At 38.4% G+C, this 25421-nt stretch overlaps 1 protein-coding gene across 1 annotated transcript in view; it reads right to left on the bottom strand.

The window, feature by feature from the left end:
- slc39a11 (solute carrier family 39, member 11) overlaps positions 1-25421 on the bottom strand; it is a 111242-nt gene that overhangs the window by 74854 nt on the left and 10967 nt on the right. Inside the window, exon 4 of the mRNA XM_080517027.1 lies at positions 11358-11516. Within this exon, the coding sequence (XP_080373153.1) occupies positions 11358-11516 (159 nt within the window). The remainder of the gene's footprint in view (positions 1-11357; positions 11517-25421) is intronic.

The raw sequence follows: 25421 nt of genomic DNA on the forward strand, positions 1-25421 counted from the left end.
TAAAGTCCATTTCCTTGACCAGGTATTTTCACAAGCGTTAATCAGTCTTTTGTTAGAAATGCTATGGTTCAAACAGCAAGCTCTCAGCAAGCCATAGTGCTGAAGGTCATTCACACCCTTTAACTTTTTTTTTTTTTGTCCCTCCCTACTCAACATAATGGAAATGCTTTGAATAGGTAAAGTTAGACAAGGTTTTGTTAACTCTTTTCTTTTAATAACTGAGAAGCAATTTAGCTTTTCCCTTGGAAGACTATTTCATCCATTTATAAACCAAATACATTGTATATTGTTTGGTGTGACATCTAATCATGTTTGGTCCTGTATTGTAATACTGGAGAAGAATGCTTTGTCAATGAGAGACGACAACACTGCACGGCTACAAAAACACAAATGAGCAATAAATAGAGCTGAGGAGAAGAAATAAAAGTCAGAGAATCGGAATAGGCTTAATGGAATTGTTGCTTTTGTTTGTCAGAAACAGCAACTCATCATCAAAGCTCAGTGAATCAGCTGGAAGGGCGAAACAAAAGAAAAATCGGACAAAATAAACAAGAACAGAATTGAAATCAGCCAACCACCAATGTTTACTTCATTATTTTTTTCTTAATGAATCAACAGAATACTGAGGTAAGTGGTGAAAAAATGGCTGAGGAATTTAATTCATTTTTCGTCAGTGTTGGCCCAAACCTGGCCAAATCTATACCACTACATAACGAAAATAAAAGCTGTACAGGTGAAAGCAGAGTCATGCAATCTCTATTTCTTGGCGAAGTCAGTGAGAGTGAAATTATTTCTACTGTCTCCAGATTAAAAAGTAAACATTCATGTGATAGTGATGGCTTAGATATGTACATTGTCAAAGAAACTATACATTGCATTGTAGGACCATTAAAATATGTTATCAATTTGTCTTTTAATACAGGTTTCTTTCCAGATAAAATGAAGGTGGCTAAGGTTGTCCCCCTTTTTAAATCTGGTGATAGGCATAGTCTTACAAATTACAGGCCTATATCTTTGCTTTCTCAATTTTCCAAAATTCTGGAGAAGCTTTTTGTTAATAAATTTGACAATTTCCTTGAGAAACATTCCTTGATACATGACAATCAGTTTGGGTTTCGAAGCACCCGCTCAACAGCTATGGCTTTGATGAAAATCACGGAGGACATTACAACAGAATTGGGGTATAAAAATCACACAGTTGGAGTTTTTATTGACCTTAAAAAGGCCTTTGACACGATCGATCACGGTATATTGATATCTAAATTACAGACGTATGGTATTAGAGGTGTAGTGTTAAACTGGATTAGTAGTTACCTAGAAAATAGACAACAATATGTAGAGCATATAGGCCATGAATCCAAGTTAGAAACAGTAAAGTGTGGAGTCCCTCAAGGCTCTGTGCTGGGGCCTAAACTCTTTACTTTATATATTAATGACCTCTGTGAGGAATCAAAGATTTTACGTTTTGTTCTTTTTGCGGATGATACAAATTTTTTTGTATCAGGGAAGAACTTAAGAACATTAATGAAAACTATTGAACAAGAAATGGTTCAACTTCAGAAATGGTTTAATAAAAACAAATTGTCCTTAAACTTAAGCAAAACTAAATTTATGTTGTTCACAAATCAACAATGCCCTGAAAGTGTTACTTTGACTTTAAATGGAATAAGTATTGAGAGAGTGTCAGAATTTAGGTTTTTAGGAGTCCTCATTGATGATAAATTTAAGTGGAAGTCACACATAGCTTACGTAAGAAATAAAATTTGTAAAAACATTGCAGTTTTGAGTAAAGTAAAGTTTATGTTGAATTATAAGGCAATGAGAATCCTATATTGCTCCTTTATTTTGCCATACTTAATGTATGGTTTGGAGGTATGGGGAAATTGTTATGTTACAAATTTAATGCCCTTATTTATTTTACAAAAAAGGGCTATAAGAATAATTAATGGAGTTGCTCCAAGGGAACATACTACAGAACTGTTTCTGAGGTCAGGACTACTCAAATTGAAGGACTTGGTTTCTTTACAAACTTTATTAGTTGTTCACAAGGCAAAACACTGCCTGTTACCGCATGGACTGCAAGCGCTTTTTACAGTAAACAGTGAGACAAGCAGAAGAAATAATGACTTTAAACAACCTTTCGCAGGAAAAACCCTTAAACAAATGTGTGTTTCAGTATCTGGTGTGATACAGTGGAACTCTCTAGAAAATGATCTAAAATGTTGTTCAAATATTCTTCAATTTAAATATAAGTATAAACAGAGGACACTTAACTTGTACAGAGACGAATGTGAAAAACGTTAAAATTTACAACAATAATGATGATGATGACGGTGGTGAATGTATGTATATGTGTGTATATGTGTATGTGTATGTATGTGTATATGTAATTGTTGTTTTTTTGTTGTTGCTGTTTTTTACATCGGTTAGGCCATCTAGTTTGTACGTTTTTCTTCAAGAATGGGGTTGGAGTTTATAAGATTTTTTTCTTCATCCAACTCCTGTTCTTCTTTTCATGGAATGTATTGTTTGTTTGTTTTTTGTTGGATTGTTGCTTTATTTTAGGTTGCATTACCTTGAAAAAAGAATAAATAAAATGAAATGAAAAAAATGAAATTATGCAGTGGCACCATTGTGCAATGTGAACAAGCAGCGAGTTGATTTCCATTACACCTCATCATGTATGCAAAACAATGTAATAAAGTCAACCCAGCTCTTCTGCGCGGAGGTTTAATAAAGACACGGCAAAGTGTCGGGGACCACAGAGACAGAGAGAAACCTGTCTGACAACAGACGTAGGAGGAAAGTAACACGCAGAAGTAAATAGGCCATGACTGCCGGGCGCCGTTCTGACATCCCAGATGGCTGTCAACTTCGCAGGGTTATACTTCTATGACAAATGTATGTGTATGAACTGCTCTGAAGGGACTCAGCAAAGATCTGTTCAAATGAAAACCATTTATAAAAAGATTACAGCTATGATAGATACACAAACACGATAGCAGTTAAACCACATTGACGCACGCTCTCCTGCTTGTTGTGAACACGGCATGAACCTTGACCCAGAGAACAGCGGCCACAAAGGGCTGGACTACAACTCCACCGACTCAGCAGGGAAGGAAAGCCCAGCAGATGTGACACAAGAGCTTGCATCCCGATTTTTCAACGCTGTCAACCCAACTGCGTGATTGAGTATTTATGGTACCCAAATATGCATACATATATAGTATGAAACAAGCTTCTTTTTTTTTTTAGTGCGTTCAGTAGTCAAATCCAACCACCGTCTTTTCCCAGACTTCTTGTTTTAAAACCAGTGGTGCACAATATTTTACAAATTTATCATAATTGCCATAACATATCACAGAAGACTGAGGGACCTGTCTGGATGTCTCAATACACTGCGCCTTCATGCCAATCAGATCATGCTCACTAAGTGTTGCAAAATGTGTTTGCCGTTAAGCATTTAATGATTTCATATCACGCTTTGGTTATATCCATCAGCGTCGTAAAGAAAATCACAAACAACAAAGGTTTGGTGCCACAGTTTGAGCCACAACGGTATTCGAAACCTTCACTGCAAGTTACCAGGACCAAAAATGCCAGTCGTCACTCTACGTGAGACAGCTATACCCCAGACACAGTAAACAGAGAAGATGTCATGTGTTTGTGGTGCTTTGGTCATTGTTACTGCTGTCTACTTGTCTAAATGCTCAGTGTGTACTGTGGACAGGCAACACTGAACTGGTGATATACTGAATACCATGATGCAAGGCTCCCATCCCAGGCTGCCAAGACCTCCTTGCCCCCCCCCCCCCCCCCCCATGACTTTATGTTGTTATGGTGATGGAGAATAAGGAGAGGGAAAAATAATACGATCACAAAGTAGCAATGTGTTTTTGATTTAAATATGCAATCATGCCAAAGTGTTCGTAAATGCATGCAAGCAATATCATTGCACGTATTGTGATAAGCTTGAGAACATAAAGTGAAAATTGAAGTTTGCCTGTCTTCAACTTCTCTCAGAGCTCTGCTGGCATACCCTGTCAGCCCCTAAAGTGCATTTTGTTCTTCCAATGTAGTGTACTCTTGCTTTCTAAAACCACTTAATCTTGCAACAGCTTGCACCCGTACAGTCTGGCCTCTCCGTTGCTTCACCCGAGGAACGACTGAAAAGCTAAACTAGGACGACCCGGAGTTTCAATAAATCTTGGCTATGAACCCTATGGAGACCTACTTACCATTTTACTGGCCCTGCCAATGCTGTTTTTCACTCATTTGTTTGACATATGTACCTTTTATTATCTGAATCGTACCCCATGTATACAATTTACTCAGAGAGTATGGATTGGTTAAGCAGAAGTTTTTCTATTGATGAGGTATTAAAGATACATGGTTGTTACACCACAACATATGATAACATTAAAAACATATGGATTCCAGCAAAATAACCAACATAACAGCATTTGAATTCATTAAAGGCAACTATTGGCAGCAGTAATCTTCCCAGCCTCCTAAAATATCATAATTGCCACAATCTGGTCTTCTCAGACCTGAGGATATACCAATGTAAGGATTACCTCCATCTTCTAGTTAACCTAGTGGGTTTCATCGGTGGCTTATTTGCACATTACCAAAAACTGCCATGACATATAAATACTATGGCAACCAACACTTTTAGCTTAAATATGCATATTATGCAATTCATAGCTATTGAGACAACAAAGAACACCTCATTAATATAATGCTCATTAACTGAATTTGATTGATTAAGGCCCCATTTACACTATGTTTACAAGTGAAAACAGAAAATGTTCATTGCATTTTGGGTGCCCGTTTACCACGGGAACATTTTGAACACATTTCAAATATAGAAGGACAACAACAACAATGGTGGCCTCTCGTGTTACTCCTGTAGTAACAATCCAACTTTGCCATCGACCTACACTGCTTCTGTTACAAGGACTGGAATGCCAAGAAACTAATAGAAGCTATTCAATTCATAGTGAAAACGACTCAGAAAGAACTACAGAAAGAAAACATTTGTCAATGAGACTTACTTGAACTGAAAGCAATGTTTTAATAGCAACTAAATTCTTTGCATGTATAGTAATGTAGTATTTTTATGGTATTGTAAGTATTACGTATTGTTTCTTTACAACCACACAAAATCTGCCTGCACTCATTATCAGTTGACATAGTGGCCAATGGTTTTATGGCTTCGTACCGAAGGGCAAAGCCTTTGTGGCAAGTCACACAGATTATGAAAGAATGCCATCTTGAATTCTTTCACACTTGCACAGATCAAGAGACAGGAGCTCCATTTGCATTGCTAAGTGCAAGAACAAGGTCCTGTTATTCTGATATATTATGCCCACTGCGGTTTTGCTAATTGCGTACTACAATTCAGATTGGATTTACATACAATTATTGGAGGGGGCAAGGAGCTGAAGGGATTGTATCGGTGGCGATTATAATAGACCACAAGGAAGGCTTTCTGAGAAAGACTCGTTTTAACATTATGAACAGAAATCCATTTTTAAACGTGTCACTCTGTGTATATACTTATGAGAAGTGCTGCCATTTTAAAGTTGGAAATTATATACTTCCTTAAATTACAAACAATTATAGTTTTGTCAAGGGATACGGGTGCTCGGACCCAGTGATTTACACCTATGGCCACAATTTTCCAACATCAATAGACCCTGCCTGATTGGATTAGAGGCCCTTGTTGGAGAGCACTCAGCTTGCCATATTGGTACAATAATTGTTGTTTAATTACTGTTATTTGTGAACCTATAATATGGACATTAAAAGTGAGAATAATTACAGTGTAAAATGTTCTTTTTCAGCTTTTTTTTTTAAGCCTCCATGAAAGCAGATGTGCTGAAGGCTAATTACTCTAGAAAGAACTCAAACGAGCAGTGTCTAATAATCAAAGTAATTATTCAATGTGCAGCCAAATTCCATAAGTAAATTGTATTGTTTTTAATTTTCCCGTTCAATAGTTATCTGAATACCAATTTGAATTTAGCTGTGAACTTATTTACTTTTGCAAATGCATTGTAGCAGTCGAACAATGCAAATAGATGGTGATAAAATGTCTTACTGGAACAGGCTCTCCCAGCTGTTTCCCGCTCAATCGTTTTGTTTTTTTCCCCCTTCCTACCTATTATCGTTGCCATCCTTCTCCACCCTTCTGTCAACCCCCCCCCCACTGCAATCTCTCTCCATCGTTCTTCCCATTCAGCGGCCGTGTTTGCTGAGGAGCCAGTAAAAGTGGCACCAGCAGCTGTCCAAACACCGATGGCCCCCCACGATGTCCGCACGTTTAGATGTATGTATTGAAGATGATGCTCGACCCCCTCGCCGCCACCCCCCGCCTGCCTCCACACACCTATTATCGCAATCTCAGCATTTCCACCACAGTCACCATGGCACCCGAGCTGAAAGAGCAGAAGAAGGAGTATGGAGACAGGGAAGTAAGTATTTACTCTTTCTTCTCTTCAGGAAAGTAGGTTTTTACAACAGACCTTCGACCTATTTCGACACGATTCTCCCATCTTCCATCAGAAACGACCGAACTTGGATTCGGATAATAAAATTGTACCACCCGAATATTCATCTCACAACAATACAATGCAAAAGCACCATGTTGCCTTGTCGTCCATGTCATGCAGCATGTTTGTTCCTGAGTAAAAGAGTCTTGGTGTTAAACAGACCTGTGAGCTGAAGTAAGTGTTCTTCCATCATGACGTTTGTGACAGAACACCGTTAAAACATAAAGGCATGCCGTAAAACCCTACTTGCTTGGAGAGACGAAAAAGAAACTGCACACAAACAAAGATTGAACTTAATTGAACTGAGACAGAGAAGTGAAAAGAAAGAAGAGTTGCAGGGAGCCGAGGAGGACCCACAAGTCGAGGGAACAAAGGCGCGACCGAAAGGATGAAGTGACATCAGTGATGAGATGTGGCAAGCGAGCAAGAGTCAAATAGGACACGGAGAGAAAGTCAGCTGGCGGCTGCTGCTTGAGACTGATTAGAGCACAAATAGCTGCCAGCGATGGGTAGATTATGACAGAAAGACAAAATACTCAAGTAATTTCATACGTTTCACAAAGAGACACAGTGTGTAGAATCAACGCGACCATGCCACTACTCTTGAATCCAATGGGAAAAGTGAGAAGTTAGCTGTATATTATATATTTGACATCTTCATTTTGTTTGAGTGGCATTCAAGCGGCACTTCTGGGACCGGATCAAGCTGTCTGGAAAATGTCAAACAATTACAACTGCTGCTTGTTTGGGGCGCTGTCACCCAAAACAAACACTGACCAGAGAGGAACGAAAGAAGAAACTCTGCTCATTGATTTATCCAGACACAAATCAGAAGTCCCTCCTATCCTTTTCTTATGCAGTTGATAAACATAAAAAAATTGTCACTTACGATCTCCAACAGATGGCTGTAATACCCACGGAGAGCCTTTTTAAGACACAGTAACCTCGTGAACATCCAACTGATTTCACAATTAACACTGTCAAATCAATAAAAAACAGCACACCTCTGACGCTCAATAAAAAGCTCTTCTTGTGAGTGGTGTAAATATAACCTGGTGTATGAGTATTCTGATACATAGAAGAAACACAGAACGAAAAGAAAAGAGCACCAGCAGCCTTGGGCTCGTCGTCTGGGATTGCTTACCGATGCACTCAGCCGTGTAACAGCCATTACTGTGTGATATTTGCTCATCCATCTCTGTGACTGTCTCATTTCAATTGAATCCCTTTTACGTTGTTGTCTTTTTTATAAATTAACTTTAGGGTTCACATCTAATCAGTCTGTTTGATGGCATGTCATTTGCATTTATTGTTTGGAATCCTGACACTTGTAGGTAAATTGGGTATTTATCGACAACTATCTTGGACTTGATAGTGTCAAATTCAGTTTTTGCCACTTTTTTGTCTAAAACGGCCCACAAATGAGGCTTTATATGCAGTGCCTCAGCAGAACTCCTGAAACATCTCATCCTAAAAGTGAGCTTCACACCATGAATATATTACTTGGTGATAAAATAAGAGGAGCACAACACAGACATGACACCATATAAATAAAAGGGCTTCCAGCTGTGAACTCTGCTAGCCCGTGGTGAAGCCTTTAAGCCTCCAGAAATGAAACCCATTTTCAACACAATTGGATGGCATGCCTAAGTGCCTCGAGTATGGCTTGTTTGCGCTCCGCCACTGATAGAGATCTCCCCCTCTCTGCCTCGCGTGCTCAATAGAGTGCAGGTACTGCCTGGTTGCTTTGGGGACGGGAATGCCAGCAGCCTAATTGGCCCCGGCTGAGGTGAGAGGTGGTAAACGACAGAGTTGGATCTTGACGAGCGCATATTGGTCCAAGACAACAAGATGTGTGGTTGTGAATTAGGGTCCAATTTTCTGTTTCCACGCAAGATCGTGCCTCTTTCCCTCTGGTCTGGCCCAAGAGATGTTTTTTTTTTATCGGTTTGTTTATCCCTTTGGATTTAGGGCGTCACAGCTGAGTGAGCTTAAAATGGAAAACAGGGCTTAAGAAATGCAACGGCAACACGGTTTGACAGGACAAAGTTGCACCATGTGATTGGAAATGATGACTGTGACTACTACGAATGTGTAATCTTGGCCCCGAGACACAACATATTGAGCCTGATGCTGAGAGTGATTGAGAGTGTGCTTTCATGCTAATATCATCTTATGGAGCACTATACAGAATTATATTCAATTGCCATGGACCCTCTTCTGCAATGTACTGATTAAGTGTGTCATTCATATTTTCTAGGGGGGGGGGAAACTGACATTTGCAAACATGTATAGCTATGAAACCAATCTGATGAAGTCTGAGTAAAAGGGATTGATGTTGAATTTCAGTCGATAGCCTGGTTTTGGGAGCCATTTTCATAAAGTTGTGTTTTCAATGGGTCCAAGCACCATTGTGATGTAAAACTGACACCCAAAACGCAACAAAAGTTAATAGTTTTCACTTGAAAATGTTGTCATGTTAAGCCACAAGCTCAGAAACTTTACTCAGCATCGAGTCTGAATGAGTTCAATCAAGATTTACTGACATGTTGAATAGTTTATTGTAAGATCTTTGCAATTTATAGAAGTCTCGCCCATTATTCAAAAGTCAAAATTTTGAAATAATCTGAATCTCAGGTATAAAGAATGGGAGGAACCAATGGTCTGAGTCACCATGACAACCTAACCACGGATTCTCTGATCCACTTGAACATTGAGCACCAATCTAATAATTTATTCCTGATTTATTAAAAAGAAGAAAAAGTCCTTCCCCTGTGGCCTTTGCAAATGAACATTTTATTATTAGAGCGGCACCACAGAGCTCTAAAGTCCCTTAAGTTTTTCTTCACCATCCTCGCTTAACTGTGTGGTCAGTGTGTGCGGTCATTACGTGTATTTGAGTGGGTGTCATCTTGCATGAGTGTGCATGACGGCAATGTCATCCGCTCCTTCATATGTAATTCGTGTCACCGCTGCTGTCCTGATGTGACTGCGGGAGCTTAAGGCAACAGCTGTTCTGTGCTGACTCCGATCGTAGTGGCCTGCTTCGCCTTTTTGCTTTCTCGGCGATGTCCCCTCCAATCCCTGGCCTTGTTAAATGTGAGTCAGACCATGGAGCAAACGTGTTGATTACAATCCGGGGGGGGGGGGGGGGGGGCCTGATCAGGGTTGGTAGATCATTAGCTCAACAAATGAGCCATTTGTAATTCATATGGAGATCTCTTTGAATGTTGATATTCATCTGAAGCTTTGCATCTTCTTGTTTGACAGCCGAACAACTCAAGAATCGAAACAGAAAACGCGAGTTACACTTAACTGTGTTGAAATGATTAAAGACCTTGATACTTCTGTGACGGTGCACTCAATCAATACCAACACTTTAATACGTGTCCAGCTGATAAACTTCAAATTATAGTATATTACTGTAGTTTTGGGATGAACTTAGTCAGACGAATCCATCAGGACATGCTGTTGATGATTTTGTTCTGTAGCCAGATGAGTTTTGTTAATTTTGCAGTTTAGTGATTAATCTTCATGTTAAACTGAAGAGACAGAATCGAAAATCCCAACAATAGATATATGATTATTGTTTGAACTATTTAGTGCTCTTATGAAACCACTTTTGTAAAACTTTTTGGATCTTTTAGCTATGCAATATACAGTGTATTCACTCATTAACATAAATTCAGATGAGCAACATGCACCGACTGTTAAATAAATGAAAAACCGATCCAACACTGCTGATCTAATCATCCCTATTCCATCTCATCAAGCATTGTTGGTATAATAGCGACAGCCACAGAACGATAACAGCAGCAATACATTCTGGATTCGGTAGGTGTAGTAGTAGACAACAATGAAATCAACTTGCAAGTGCACTGGTCAATTCCAAGGGAAGAAATCATATATGTCCGGACATATAAAGTGAAAATGCGTCATTTTCTTAACTCTGATAGTAGGAAAAGTGAGAGATGAGCTTCATAATGCCGAGAGGTCTTCCTTTGTAGCTTTAGAGAGAAATGTGTTGCAGTGTTCTAAAGTCCTTTATCACCAGATATTTAACCTTTGTTTCAAGTCCTTGGAAAGCACTGAAGGATCTGAGCTCCAAGGTCGTCGAACAATAGAAGACACCAAGGAAAGGATTTCAAACTAAATCCAAAACTCGCAATATTCTCTGCTCTGTTTTTTGTACTCGGGCACAATCTGCTAAAGGCTCCAATACACTAAAAGTGAAAATGTTGCCTCCCAAATATCAACAATTATAAATGGGGCCTAAAACTGATCATTGATTCACAAATGTAGGTAAATCCCGTGTTGGTGCAGAGATTTCTTTCCTCAGCAACTTGTCAAGCCATTTTAAGAAAGTGTCAAAACAGAGAAAGTCACTGAAGGAAACCTATTTTGAGTGTGGAAGCAAACAAACTCACAAATCACAGATTAGCATCGAGGCTGGAGGTTATCTCAATTTATCCAATTATAAGTTCACACTTTAGCAGTTGTTTTTATGGCCTCAAAACTCACCCTTGGCCCTTGACTGGCTTTCATTTGCGTGGGCTTTCAACCACGCAGGTTATACAACACCTCAACACCAACGGTATCATTTTCCAATCACAAACACAAAAGGGAAGAGCAGCAATAAGAGTTTATCGATGAGAATGCAGCAATGCCATCCTGTATTTGTTTCACAGCTTTTCTGGAGCATGAATCTTCACTTTCTGTCACGGTTCGAAGACAATTGATAAATACAGTAAGTGTATGTACAATAATGCAGTTGGTTATAAAAATGCATCGAGTCCTTACCAACAAGGGCATGGCAAGGTCAGCAAAGTAAACGAAGGCCGCCCCTAATGTGAATCCAACTGCCACGGGCACAAAGGCGAACGAGCCGTACTTCCCTGAATCCTCCGCCATGTCGATTGCTGGCGCCAACAGTGACCAATAGGATGCAGCCAACATAACCTGAGAGGCATAAGAATAGGAAGGGGAAGGAATGGTGAGGATTAAAACGCATCAGAAGATCAATAACAATCAGATGTCATATTGAATATTAGTATTAGTCTTATTAACAGTATTGTTTTCTGGATTTCTATTGGTGCTACTTAACCTTCCCAGTACAAGATGTATATTTTAAAGCTGTATTGCTTATTTCAAACCATTTATTAGACTATATGTGATCTTTTGAACGCTCAATCACATTTGAAAGGTGGTCATCGCTGAATTGCGAGATGAAGTTTTCACCAACCCTGCAGTCATACAACAAGTTGTCCAGAAACCCTTTCTGACTTTAAAAGACATTATGTTTGGTTTCATAATACCAATGAACAATTTCATCTACCAAAGAAAGAAGATCTGTTATTTTTCCTGTTTTTATGAGAGGATGTGATTTTGATATGTGGGTTGGTGTCAAATATGTTTAAAAGCCCTCTGAGGTAAATCACCCCGAAATAACATTTCCTTAAAATTCTGGTTGCTCCATTTATCAAAGTCTAAACAGACAGAGAGGGGGGAGGGTTGTAGTCTGTGACAAAACAAGCATGCACAGTGAAGATCAGTAGCCTCTGTGGTCGATCAATAAAAGGTTGCTCTTTTTTGTGTCGTTTGATTTCTGCTTTGAGTTCGGGGCTTGTTCTTTCTGCTTCATGAAACAGCATCAGCACTGTGAACGTAAACCTGACCATAAAATTAGTACAGCCACTGGAGACATAAAGAAAAACAACAAATATTTTCTTTTAATGAAGAAAAGAAACAATGAAGCAATTAAAAAAAAAAGGCATTACGTCATCGGTTTCCACCACTAAAAGTGATGCACAGCTTGCGCCAGGTCGAGTCTGCTTTGTGTAAAAGTTGATTGCATCTCATTTGGTTTGGCTCAGAATGGTAATGAACAACACTGTTCCAGTCTGGTTTGTGTTGAATTGTCAAGGACAGAACAATCATAGCTTCTGTGATCATGAGACCCTGGTTTCTCTTCTGTTGACCATCTAAACTACCAAACAGAACATTTTGAAATTCGGAACAATTTGAGTGTTTATAACTTTCAGGCTCCGTTTGTACAACGGTGTTTCTTGTAAAACGCATTGTTTTTACATTTTCTTTTCAGAAAAATTTCACGTTCGCATGCCATCATTTTGGAAACGATGTACGTTTCCATGGAAACAGACGATGGGAGTTCGCATGCCACGCCAATAGGGATTGGGATTCAAATACATTGTCATACAAGTACATACATACAAGTACAGAGCAATGAAAAGTCATTTGGCATGCAATCCAGAAGTGCAATGTTATATACAGTATATACATTATTAAATGATTCACTATAGCCATGGGGCACATGCAGAGCAGCTGCATTACAAAAAGCTGCGTTGTGTGGGTGGAACCAGTCCAGTTCACAGAGACGCAGCAGATTCTGAATGTAGCTCATATATCCAAAATTCAAATGGCTGAAAATCAAGGAAAAGCTGGATTTGACCCATGTGGAATTGTTAAAAAGCTGTACAATATGACCCCTTTAACTCAAGTAGAAAAAGTCTACAAAGCACATTGCAGGACTCCAGCAATGGTGACACACGTGATCATAGCAGCTTGTGTCATGCGAGCAATATGGGCAGTGAAACAGTGTCTGATTTGAACAACAGTAATTACTGCCGTTACATAAGGCATTTGTACTTTGTCAACTTGTTCATTTTCCCTTTCTCATCGCACGTCAAAGAGAAAAGAATATCTATTTTTCGTGCCGTTTCCCTGTCGCATATACTCTCCATCATCTGCCAACCACGGTGGCACCTCTGCAATCTGCAGAACATTGTGTTCTCGTGTTCAGTCAAGTTATGGAGCCATCTACGTGTTAATTAACAAAAATCACCGAGTGCACTTGGCAGCTTGACAAGTTACTCTTAAGGTTGCCAAACTTCAAAGCTTGTGTGTTGCTCGTGTGTGCGTCTACGCATCAACCTTTCCCAGGAGTTTCAAAACAGTTCAAATCTATTATCAAGCTTACATGAGCATGTGTTGAAATAATTGGCCAGTAAGTGATTCTGATCGAGCCAGAAATAGAAAATCATAATGTCGACAACCTGAAGGCATTGTTTGGAGATTGGGGCACTCCACACCTCCATTAAACTAAAAATATCTGAACACCAGTAAAAAAAAGCATTTATTTATTTATTTATTTATTTTTTAATAATGTGTGACATTTTAGAGAAGCTAATCTGTTGTGCTGTGTTCTTTGCCAAGAGGCAAATTGATGAGAATACCCGTGTAATCCAAAGTCGGTAGCAAGAGCTGAGTGGTGCACAAAACCTCACATCGAGCCAAAATGGCTGTAGTCACATTGGTTGTAAACAGAAATAGTAGATGTAATAGATATATATATATATATATATATATATATATATATATCCATCCATTCTTGAAATACCTGTTGTGAGTCTGTGTGATTCCTAAACGTTGGTGTGAGTAAGGTTCGACAGCACTGAGTCAACCATTATATTTAATATGTAGTCATGAGAAAACGTTATAAGAACAGACTCAGTGGAATAACCTCTAACCTCCCAAAGTGGCTCGTCCTAAACATCCCGTTCCTTGTCCTACTTCATGCCGAAGGCATCGCTTTATGACTGTTGACGTATGTTTGAAATTGTTGTCTGGATAAACGACGCCAGAGACAAATGAAATGCTTCCCTGATGACATCCTCGGCACTGCTGACACATTAATCCTGACCACAATTCGATTTGCTAAATGCAGCTTTAAATCTGCCTCCATATTGCATCATTATCATCAGTAGACACTTGGTATTGTACCACATGATTTATTGATGTGTTTTCTTTCTTCATTTTATAGAGATTTTTCTTTTAATGTCCTCAGCTATCGTTGTTCTATGAGCTATTTTATTGCCTTTTTTCTCCTACGTCATTTGGAAATTGTATTTTATATTGTGCCTTAATGCCTTTGGTTTTATCCCCTTCACCTTATTTTTGCAATTTTAATATTCTATTCAGTATTGTTCTTTGGAATCCACATAGGTCGAAAATATAATATGATATGAACTATGAATTATACCTTTCAAATATTTTTTCACCTAAATTCTAACTGGTACCATTGTCTTGGCGTCACTATGTAAAATGTTTTTTGAAGTACTTTATACTGTACCAATCTGAGTGAAAAATGCGACATGAATGAAAATTAATTGTTTGATCCAGCGACTGCAGAATATTTCAGAATTCATCTCCTCTATGCAGGAAGCCCAGCGCATCCAGCTTCTTATATTGTCATGCATTGTTAAGTTTGTTGGCTTCATTTCCACATTGCTGGTTTGGCTTCTTCTGTCTGCTTCATATAACTTCAAAACCTCCAAAAAGACATAGGCGGACAGGAGATGTTTTGGACCGATTCACACCTATTTACCAGTGACCTTTCATGAACAAGCAGACATTTCTTAATGACTATTGTGTAGAGCTGGATGAATCCACAAGCTACAAAATCTTAAAACTGCATTGGTATAAAGCAATCTTTCTGATCTTACATAAAATTGTTTTTCTATTCAGAACTGTCACATTTTGAAGGTTATCATGTTTATATGCGCATGTCAGTGTTTGGATTTTGCATGTCCAACGTACTCAAAATCCTCTGAGGTGATTCACCCTGAAAGCATGATTCCTCCGACAACAGAGTCTGGTTGCATCAATTGTTGGCGAACAAACAGACGAGAGCAGGTTTATACCTGGGAGCACACTCACACGCAACCCGGGTTTCGGCAGCCTTTGTGTTCGGTAACTAAAAGTTGCCACATGCCCATTTTTTCTGTTTACTCTGAGAGGGGAGCAACAGAAACCTCATTCTCTTGACATATTATCAGCCGAGTGAGTTGCGAAACGATGAACCTACGGACAGTACGACCGATCAAAGGTAATGGACGTTTATTAAGTTATGTTTCAGCGACCTGACGCATTCACAGAGACCTTGAACCAGTCAGGCTGTGTCTGCTTTGTGTTGCAATGGCAAATTTGATTGCAGCTCATTTGGTTGTGAATAAAAAAAGGAATTTATTCCAATATGATCTGTGATGGATTGTCAAAGCTGGGGAGGTTCAGTCGGGATGGACAAATCGTAAGTTCCTTCTATTCCAAAATGACACCATATTCTTTTGCATCCACCAAATGATCCCAAACATAACATCTTAGCCATTTGCCTCAGTGTGGATTCTTCACCCTAAGGCAAAAAAAAAAACAATGACATTTAAAGATCATAAGAGATACAAATTGAAGCAGAAACCTGGATTTATAATAATATTAAAGTGAAAAATGAAAACATTTAGGACCCAGTTTTAGTCGTTGTTGTACAGCCATAATGTGTTGTCAATACCTCTCTGGAGGAAATTCCTCATTACACTCTCACAAACATGTATCTCGCAAGAGCTCGGGTTGCACTGGAAAAACGATCTACAATCTGTTTCGCAACATTTAAGACTATTCTTGAAGACTTCTCAAAGAAAAGAGTCTTCAAGCGTTTTCCGGGCTGAATCAGCAAAATGTTAATGTTTTCGTCTTAGCTACAGCAACGCCATCTTTGAAATCCCAGAAACCTACGAATGCAGATTTGACCTCAGTTAGCAAAACGTAAACACATGTGATGGCGACAAGTTCTGGTTTGTTTGTAAACATACCGACTTTGGTGGGATCGATTTTGGCAACTGTGGGTTGGAGATTTGTGGAAATAGGTGATAATGATAGTCTTGCTTTTGTGTATTGATTTAGTCTCTGTGCAGAAGTGATACTTTTTATGAGAAGTATATTTTAAAGATTTTTTTTTTTTTGTAGATTAACTTTAACTTGACTTGTCTTGCAAAAGACCATAATAAAGCAGTAAGAAGACATGAAAAATGAACACATCTGTTTTGTTTAGTTGTTTTTTTGTGTGTGCACCAAATAAGAATATTAAACTGAATTACTAGGGACAAAACCTCACTGTGCAGGAGTGGAAAGAAGCATATATGAAGTCATCCCCATCAATGAAACCTATTGTAAAGGAAATAAAACTAAAAGAGGATCAAGGAACAACAAATGAACAAAACTAATAAAGGAAGAACTAAAAGGAGTCACTGAAATTACATAATAATACAAATAACTCAGAACCAGTGAGGTACTATTTGGACAGAAGATAGTTAAGTAGACCAGCCTTAAAAAGGTCTAAAGAGGAAATAAATTTGAATGAGTTATGTGTCTTTTTCCATAAAGGGACATGAAAGGAGCAATACACACTCACAGGAAAAGAACTACTCCTTTTTCCAATTACAAATGTGATGTAGATGTTAATGGCTTAACATATTGAAAGATTTTAGACTTAAAAGTAATTCAAATCCATACTCAAGTAGTTATCATTACCAGAAGAGGCTAATGGAAATTAAATGAAGCACCATACAGACGATGATGATAATTATGGTGATTGTCGATAATGATTTGTGCTTCCATATAACTAATTGGTGCTCTCTCTCTCTCTCTCTCTCTCTCAAAAAAAAAGATTTCCTTTGACTGAGACATGAAAAAAAAAAAACTTAAATCACTGCAAAAACAGCCCTCATTAAAAAATTAACATTAGCTTGAAGTGTTGTATATAATTTATTTTTCCCATCACTAAGCATTTTATTAAAAAAAAAAAAAAAAAAAAACATTTTTAAAAAAGAGAGAAGAAAAACACTGCCCATTATCTGATTCTGGTTGTACAACTACTAATTACGTTATGCAAAATATGTTCTGTCTGGTTTTATCAGGAATGATGGACGACATATTGATGTATGTGCAGTTCAAAAAGTAATGAGTAGTTTCACCTGTTGGCTGCTCAAATGTGACAAGAGTGTGCAGATTTTATAATATTTGAACTACAATAGTTGGATTTGTGAAGATTACACGACACCACTTAACCTCAAAAAGAACCCTCACATCAGCTTGGAGCAATCTGCGGCACCCGAGCTCCGAAAGGCAAATAGGAACTCTCATTTCACTTAACCCAGCTTCTACCTTATTGGCTGGCGTCCCAGAGAGTTGTTTTAAGAAGAATTACAGATTCAAGGTGTGATTTTCTGCAATAAAAAAAACACAGCTGCTTGTATATTGATCTCTCTACCTTTTAATACCTTAAATATAATGGTTTACAGTGCTTTTCTTTGTATGCCTGTCCGATTTGCATTCAAATTTCTCTCTCTCACCAAGTCTAAAATAAGGATGTTAAATGTTGAAACGCTCTCAACAATTGGCATCAGACACTAAAAACTACCTCCCTTTATCTATTTGACAACAAAAGTCTATTCCCATTCACTGTTTGAGCTTTAATTAAACTGAATATGTACACATGCACAGGCAGACCAGTTTAACCACCAACTTCTACAGAATTCTATACCAACAGTCTTGATTTCCAGATAACGTGCCAATTTTAATCTACCTTTGACTAATCAAACAAATGATTTGTTGGTTAATGTACTTCTTATTTCTTCACTGATCAGTCCCCAAAGTGCATTACATTGTAAATTACATTCACCCAAATCAATGGGGACAGCTTCCAAATCTCTCCAATAGGAGATCCTATGACATTTTACAAGCCGCCATTATGAGGTTAGGGTGTGTGTTTATTTTCCTCATGGAACTTCTCACAATACCAAATAAACTATGATAAAATTTTGAATAATATCATTGGCAATCATGAAAATCGCTTGAGTTGTGATGGCTTTGAGCGTGAGCACTAAAACAATGACAAATTGGCTGCGAATCATTTTATACGTATATTGAACATGTAAACACCAGCTGGGTTGGTCAAAATGCTTTATCAAGATATTAGGTTCTTGCAGTGTTTAAAGTGTGATTTTTGTTCTTTAAATATACACATCTTATTGTGTAAATAAGGCTGACCAGAAGTAACTGTGTCTCTGCAAGAAATGTCAAATGCTTTATTGCAACACTAATACCAAACAGTTAAAGGACATAATCTTCTTTGATGAAGGCAGATGGTGTCAGACAGGTAAACTGACCTTATATATATATATAGTAGTATATTTCTTCATGATGATTTTCTGAAATCATCCTTCATAGTGACAAAATCATGTTAAACAGTCACCGTCTTGGTTATGAATAAAAACAAAAGTTTATCAACAAAGTGCTTCCCTATAGTTCAACTGGATTTTTTATTATTTTCCTTATCTGAAGCATCTCTCCAACCAAACTTAGTGAGCACGAAAGCACCAAGAGGATTCACAGAAAATAAGTCGGATTGATAATGGCGCCACTGTAGTGGACATATGTTGAAAATATTGCAAACATTGCAAAACAGGTGGTCCAGACAAAAGGTAGATACACCAAATAGACGAACGATCAGATTCCCTGCTGCAATAAATCTGAAACACAGTTAGTGAAACTAAACAATGATGCTTTGTTACAATCATGAAGAAGACAGATTTCACAGATCTTGTCCAACAGTGGGGGCTTTTTTTTTTTTAAATCAAAGCAGACAATACTTGCACACAGACATCAGAATAAATCAACTCGCTCTTGGTTATGGCTGAGGTTTTTTTAAACAAGGAGTCCATTTCGAGTAAATCTTACTTGTCAGAGCTTGTGGAAAGTCTTAATGTTATAAAGATGTTTTAAAACATCTACAAATCAAAACATATCCAAATCTTTACTGAGTATTTGATCTCCATCCTCACGTGGCAACAAAAAGGTTTTTTCACGTGTTATTAATAAGTAGTTACAGGATAAACGGGAATGCAGACTTCACACAGTGAAAGCTCAGTGAAGCCCAGGGTAAATCAATGCTCCCCCCATTGGGGTCTTTCTTCTTCGTACCATGGAGTGCTTTGGCCTTAGAACAATTACAGCAATCCTATTGGAGCAGAATAATTAGGTCTGCAATCAGTGGTTACCCTGCTGAGTCGGGACTTCTATATGGAGACTGAAAATCAATTCTAGTATACCCATAAGTCACATGCAGGTTATGAAACCGCATGAAGTCTTATTCACCCAACAATGTTTCAAGCAAGTTAAGCAACCGAGATAAAAATCCATTGCAAACAGCCAGAGCTGGCGTTGCACTCACATTTGCAGTTTATGTATAATTAGAAAAGAAGCATTAAGCATTGCAAGGCTGTATTTGGAAATAGTGAATCAAATCTCCAAAATGAAGTGCTTGCTGCGTTAATGCGCCGTCACCGGACTTGGCTTCCCTTGCGTCTGTCCTGTCTGACATATCAGGCTATACTGGTTGATATTGAGACGAATGAGGGTTATTGTTAGTTTTGAGAAGCTTAAGTTGTAAAACTACAGCCCTTTAATGGTCGGAATTATGGGTTTAAACTGGGATATATATAGAACTAGAGATTTCTTTATGGTTTATGGTTTGCACTGCAAAGTTTTGAAAACAATATAGTTACAATGCCAGGCTACAAGTCGTCTTTTTTTTTTCTTTTTTTTTTAATGAATGTACACACATAGGCGTGCAGAGAACTAAACAGTATAAACATTAATAATGGTTAGTATTCGTATGGGCAGACGACAAAGTTTGATGACAATTACTGATAGGAAGGCACAGAGTCATCTGCTTTAGGCAAGTAACTTCATCACATTGCCACTTTACATATAAATGTTTGTTCCTTTATTTACTGGCATCATGTCGAAACAAAGGCTGCTGTCATTACTCCAAAATGTGTTCATTAGCCTTCAATTCAACTCAATTTGTTACTTTAAGTATAAAATGACAGGAAAGTGGAGTTCAGCACCAAACACCCAGAAGACGTCACATTATTTCAAAACGTTAAAAACTTATATCATATGCTGCTTTAGCTAACATTATGTGGCAAAGACTATTGGGTTGAATTAAATTAATCATCATCAAATATGGATGAAGCGAAAGAGGCAGTCTGATGAATTAAACAGCGGATTTCCCGCAAGGCGAGTTTAAAAGAGGGCTTGAGGATGGAACTGATGTGGCCTGTCCCTCTGCTGTGTAAAGCAGAAATGAAACGAAAGCTACTGGCAATCTGCAGCCTCTTGAATGCTTGAGCAATTTCTTGAACAGCTGTGTTTTCTTTTTCGCCAGGAGTTGTTCGTGGCTCGTCTAATCACAGCCTGCGGCAAATAGAGATGGTGTGATTGATATGATAAAGCTTGGTATGAAACAACTTGACCGCCGCCCCTCCACAGAGGACTTCATCAAACGAACTGGCACTTTAAAGTGCTTGGCACGTGACGCATTTCTACCCACTATCCGTACATTTTACTCAATAATCCAGCAGCTTTAAAGAAACAGATTATAATAAATTGACCCTCGAGGGTGTTTTGCTTGGAGTCTCTGCTCGCCGTGTCGAGGTTTTCCAATTTAATCCTCCTGTCCTCACGGTCCGTATTCTCTCGTCGCTAAGCAGAATCTGTCTCCCTCAAGTTTCCACATTCAATCAATCCATGCTATTCCTCGATGTCCCCACTAACATCCATCGTGTGCCTGTCCATCCACGCTAATAACGTTCAACCCCTCCACTTTGTCCCACTTCATCTTCCTCCTTCAACCCCAATCGATTCTCGTCATCGAGTTCCCATGTGTCTCTCTCATCCTCCATTTGTCATTATCTCTCAATTCATCTTTGTCACACGGCTATTCAATTGGTATTTAATGTAAACATTAATATCAATAGCCTTCATTTTCTTAACTGTGCAGGGGTCCAACAGCTATCATTTATTTTTAATAACCAGCTATGGAATATGAATGACAATCAGCTTCTCAGCCAACTTGGGGGTGGAAGCTGAGTGTTGACCGAGTATCTGAAAAAATAAACAACATGGGTGAATTACCCAGTGGATGGAAATAACCAGTTTATGCAACTTTTGATTTTTAAATGAGAATTATATCTGTTGATTTCATGTGTGCTTCCACCTAATCAATATATGTACATGTGGCTATTTCCTTTTTTTTTTTTAGCAATTACAAGGCCAAACAACATGCATTCAATAAGTTTTCCAATAATTTTCTATTGAGTGGCAGGGAAGTCATTTATAAGGCAATCAGAACGTAAAACATTACTGGAAACTTTCTGAATCAACTCGGTGGTGAAAGCTGAAGGGCTGGTGCTTGAATATGACTCAAAAAGGAGGTGCTCAATTTAATAGATTTCATGGCAATCTATAAGATGCTTTTGTAATAATAGATGAGAACACGGATAGAGAAGGATGATGTTGGAACAGTCTTCGAGAGAGATGGAACATGTTTAGTGAACAGGGGAGAACAGCAATCCACTAACCACTTCAGGTATTTCAAGCGGAACCAAGGGTCAACTAATTCACCATGGTAGCTTTCAGAGTTGTTCCATACAATCATCTGAGAGGTTTCGATCTTGGGAAAAGGTTTTTTTTCTAACCTCTTAGCGATTCATTATAGGACTGCCTCGCCTGAATTACTTAATCCCCAAGTACTCGAATATTCTGAAATGAGCCTTAAAAATGAACATCCTACGGTACAAAAAGAAATGTCCCTTCTCATTGGTGGTTAGTTTAAGCATTGTGTTTTAGATCATTAGGTGATGTACAGATCCCCAATGCCTCATTAAGCCTGAGCTTTCTGACAATGTTAAGTATCTTTGGCACCACAGAACTTGACTGCTTCGAGATTGCATTGCACCTGGCATAGAATTGAATTTGGACAGCTTGATTTTCCTTGTTTGAACAGAAGACCGATGTGACTAATGTGATTGTTTAAAGGCATTCTCCCTGCTTAAAAAAAAAAAAAAAAAAAGGACAATCCTGAATTGAGATGTATTATCATTTGTACCATCCATCTTGGAGGACTGACCTTTAACGCTCGTCTCTTCTGTTCGGATCTCAGAAGAGAAACCAAAGGATTCCTCTGCCTTATTCTTTAGTTAGCATAACCCACATAATGACACCAATCAGCAGCGGGATGATTTTTAACAATAGTCAATGCCACTGATAACACTGAAGACTTAAGATTCATAAAAGAGAAGTGGTTTATCTGAACTATCCCCACCATGTTCCACATGTAACCTTTTCAACCGGTAATAGCGAATTCAACCACGACATTGTAGAACAACTTTGCTTATTCTTTTCATCCTTTTAAAGATGTATGACATAAAACCATGCAGGTAGATAGATGATTGCTTTTTATCTCTCCATCTTCTGGCAGAAACGAGGCAATTTTTCAAGGCGGTCTACAAACATCCACATATGTATGATCAAGTCTAGTCAAGTGCTTTCGACCCACAATCAGCTCCGTATTGATCCGTTTCGTCGTCATTCACACATGGACTCTGTTCAGATGTATATGATCAAATCTTTGACAATATATAGGAGCATATGGAAATGCTTCTTATAATGTTATGCATGGCTTTTGACAGGTCTATAGACATGCATAAGTGTACATCCTGTTGTGCTTATCTCTCAAGCCGAGTATTGATTCAGTCCACTTTTCGCAGGATTATTTGCAAGCTATTCAACTTTGCTCCTCCCCTTCCTCATGTCTCTCGGAGTTGTTATTGCCGGGATGCCACTCAAGGTTACATGGAGCGACTACAGGATGTATTGAGATGCGGTAGTGCTCAGAGATCTGAAATATGCAAAACCCAGATGGTAATTTTGTCAACTATTGTGTAAAATCAGCCTATATCCTAAAGAAGTAGCTCATCAGTGAAAAGCAATTAAGTATTTAAAAAAAAAAAAAATTACAATTAAATTAGCAAAATCCTGCAATAGCAAAAGACATTTCAATATAGTTTACCAGAACATGTCCAACTCCACCTACCATGATATTGGTAAATTGTTCCACCACTAATTATTTTATTTAGCCAATACCTTTAGTCTACCAATTGTAGAGTTTGTAGTTTTATTGAAGTCCCTCATATTAGTCCCATAAGAGCATAGCATCTCTGTAAAATGGAAAGGAAACAGCACTAACCATTCATATAAACTCAAATCTGATGGTGTTCTGCTGTATCAAGCATTCAGATGTTTGAAGCAGGCCAGGCAAACCAAGCAAATTCCACAGATTCAGTTCTGTATATTCAGTATCACTTTATGTTCCTCGTGTTTTACCTGAAGTCTGCTGCTGATTATCTGGCTAATAGGGGCCACAGACATAAAGGGATGATGATGGGCATAAAAGGTATTTAGGTAGGTACGTGTCAAAATAAACTGCAAAAAAAATTCCAGAATGTATAGGTTTCCCTGGAGGATCTCCAGCAAAGCATCGCAATGGCTCTGCTGCATTCCAGACATAATGTATTCTGGTTTCACTTGTTCCCCAGGTTAATCAGTAGCAGTTTAAGTTGAGGAAAAGAAAAGAAAAAAACAAGGGAGCTTCCATTCCTTCTTAGGCCCTGTTTACATGACAATAGTTCATGCCACACTGGAGGCCAGCATTGTTGTTATTGTCCATCGACTCACACACGGGCAGAAGAACTATTTACTACAGCCAAAAGGTTACGTTTTCAACGGCTCTGAGAACTGGCGTCCTGAAAACGGGCAGCCACCATGTCTTCTGTTTTCACATAGTTTGGTTAACATGTCACGCTGGAAATGACACTTCTTTATCGGACAATTTATGGAAGAAAAAAAAGAGAAAAAAAAGAATGAATCTGCTTTGTGGCAAAGCAAACAGACAGAAGCACAACGTACTTAGAAGTAATGAACAGGCAATTGGAAAGAGCAGTCACTAAAAAGCAAAGCAGAGCCAACTGAACTCGGGGAGACTTTTAATACTTCAAATAACATTTTTCACATTACTAATCAACTCATTCAGGCAGAAATAATCATGCATCACTGCTCCCAAAGGAGCCTTAAAATTAAATAAAAGCTGCAACTGAGAGACGACGAGTAGCTGTGAAAGAAAACATTACACACTGAGAAATATGGCCACTAGAACCCCATGGAGGTGGCGGCAACCTTTATGGCTTTGGAGTTCAGAATGAATAATGTCTGTTCCCGCTTATAACAGAGGGGAAAAACATATAGGCACTCACTCAGTACCTTTCACCATAGACAGCTCTACATTGCCATTCTACAGTCAAACAAAGAAGCTTGCTAAAGTCTACATTTTTTTTTTTTAAAGGGCACATAAAAAAGAAGGCTTCAGGACTCTACATCGTGTTGTAGAGAGAAAAGGGAATTGTTTCAGAATGCATGCTCAATTGTCCCAATTGACGTGGTTATCTAATCAGCCGATCACAGAATTTCCATGTTTTTGAGTCTACACACCAGGAAAAGAAAAGTCATGTAATTTTTTTTTTTTTTATTAGTTATAGTCATCGTAAATGATGTGCCAATAAATGTAACAAGTAAAGCTGAAAAACCAAGACACGTCCTTTTCTCTGCTAGACCACTTTGTATTCAAAGGATCAATTTGAAGCATACTTCTGTTGTTCTGTGAGCGGATTTTCCTGAGATCCTCTGCAATTTATACTTGAGCTTTTAGCCTCGGTTCCCATTTCCTTTCCTTTATATTCTGACTCCACTCATTTGTATTCTGTCCGTCTGTCTTAGTGAGGTACGGTCTACATACCGCAAATCGTTTTGTCACATTTTCACACATCTATGTATTATGAGCACCTGTTGCTCAAAGATATATTCTTCAAATGGGAATCTTAAACATCGAGTAGTAGTGGCAATGTTTAGTTGACATCAAAATGTGCTGTCACAGTGGCAACAACATCCCACATGTGTCTTCTTTACTCTGCCAAATTAAAACTGATGCACTAAATGTTAACCTGATTCGACAGTGTCGCCCTGAAGCCCACCTCCAGCTTGTTAGCAGTCGTTTCCTTTCTACTTGGGTTCAATGACGATAACCTCTAGAGCTCAAATTCAATCCAGAGGCTGCAA

Source organism: Blennius ocellaris, assembly GCF_963422515.1.
Source record: "Blennius ocellaris genome assembly, chromosome: 21".
NCBI lineage: Eukaryota > Metazoa > Chordata > Actinopteri > Blenniiformes > Blenniidae > Blennius > Blennius ocellaris.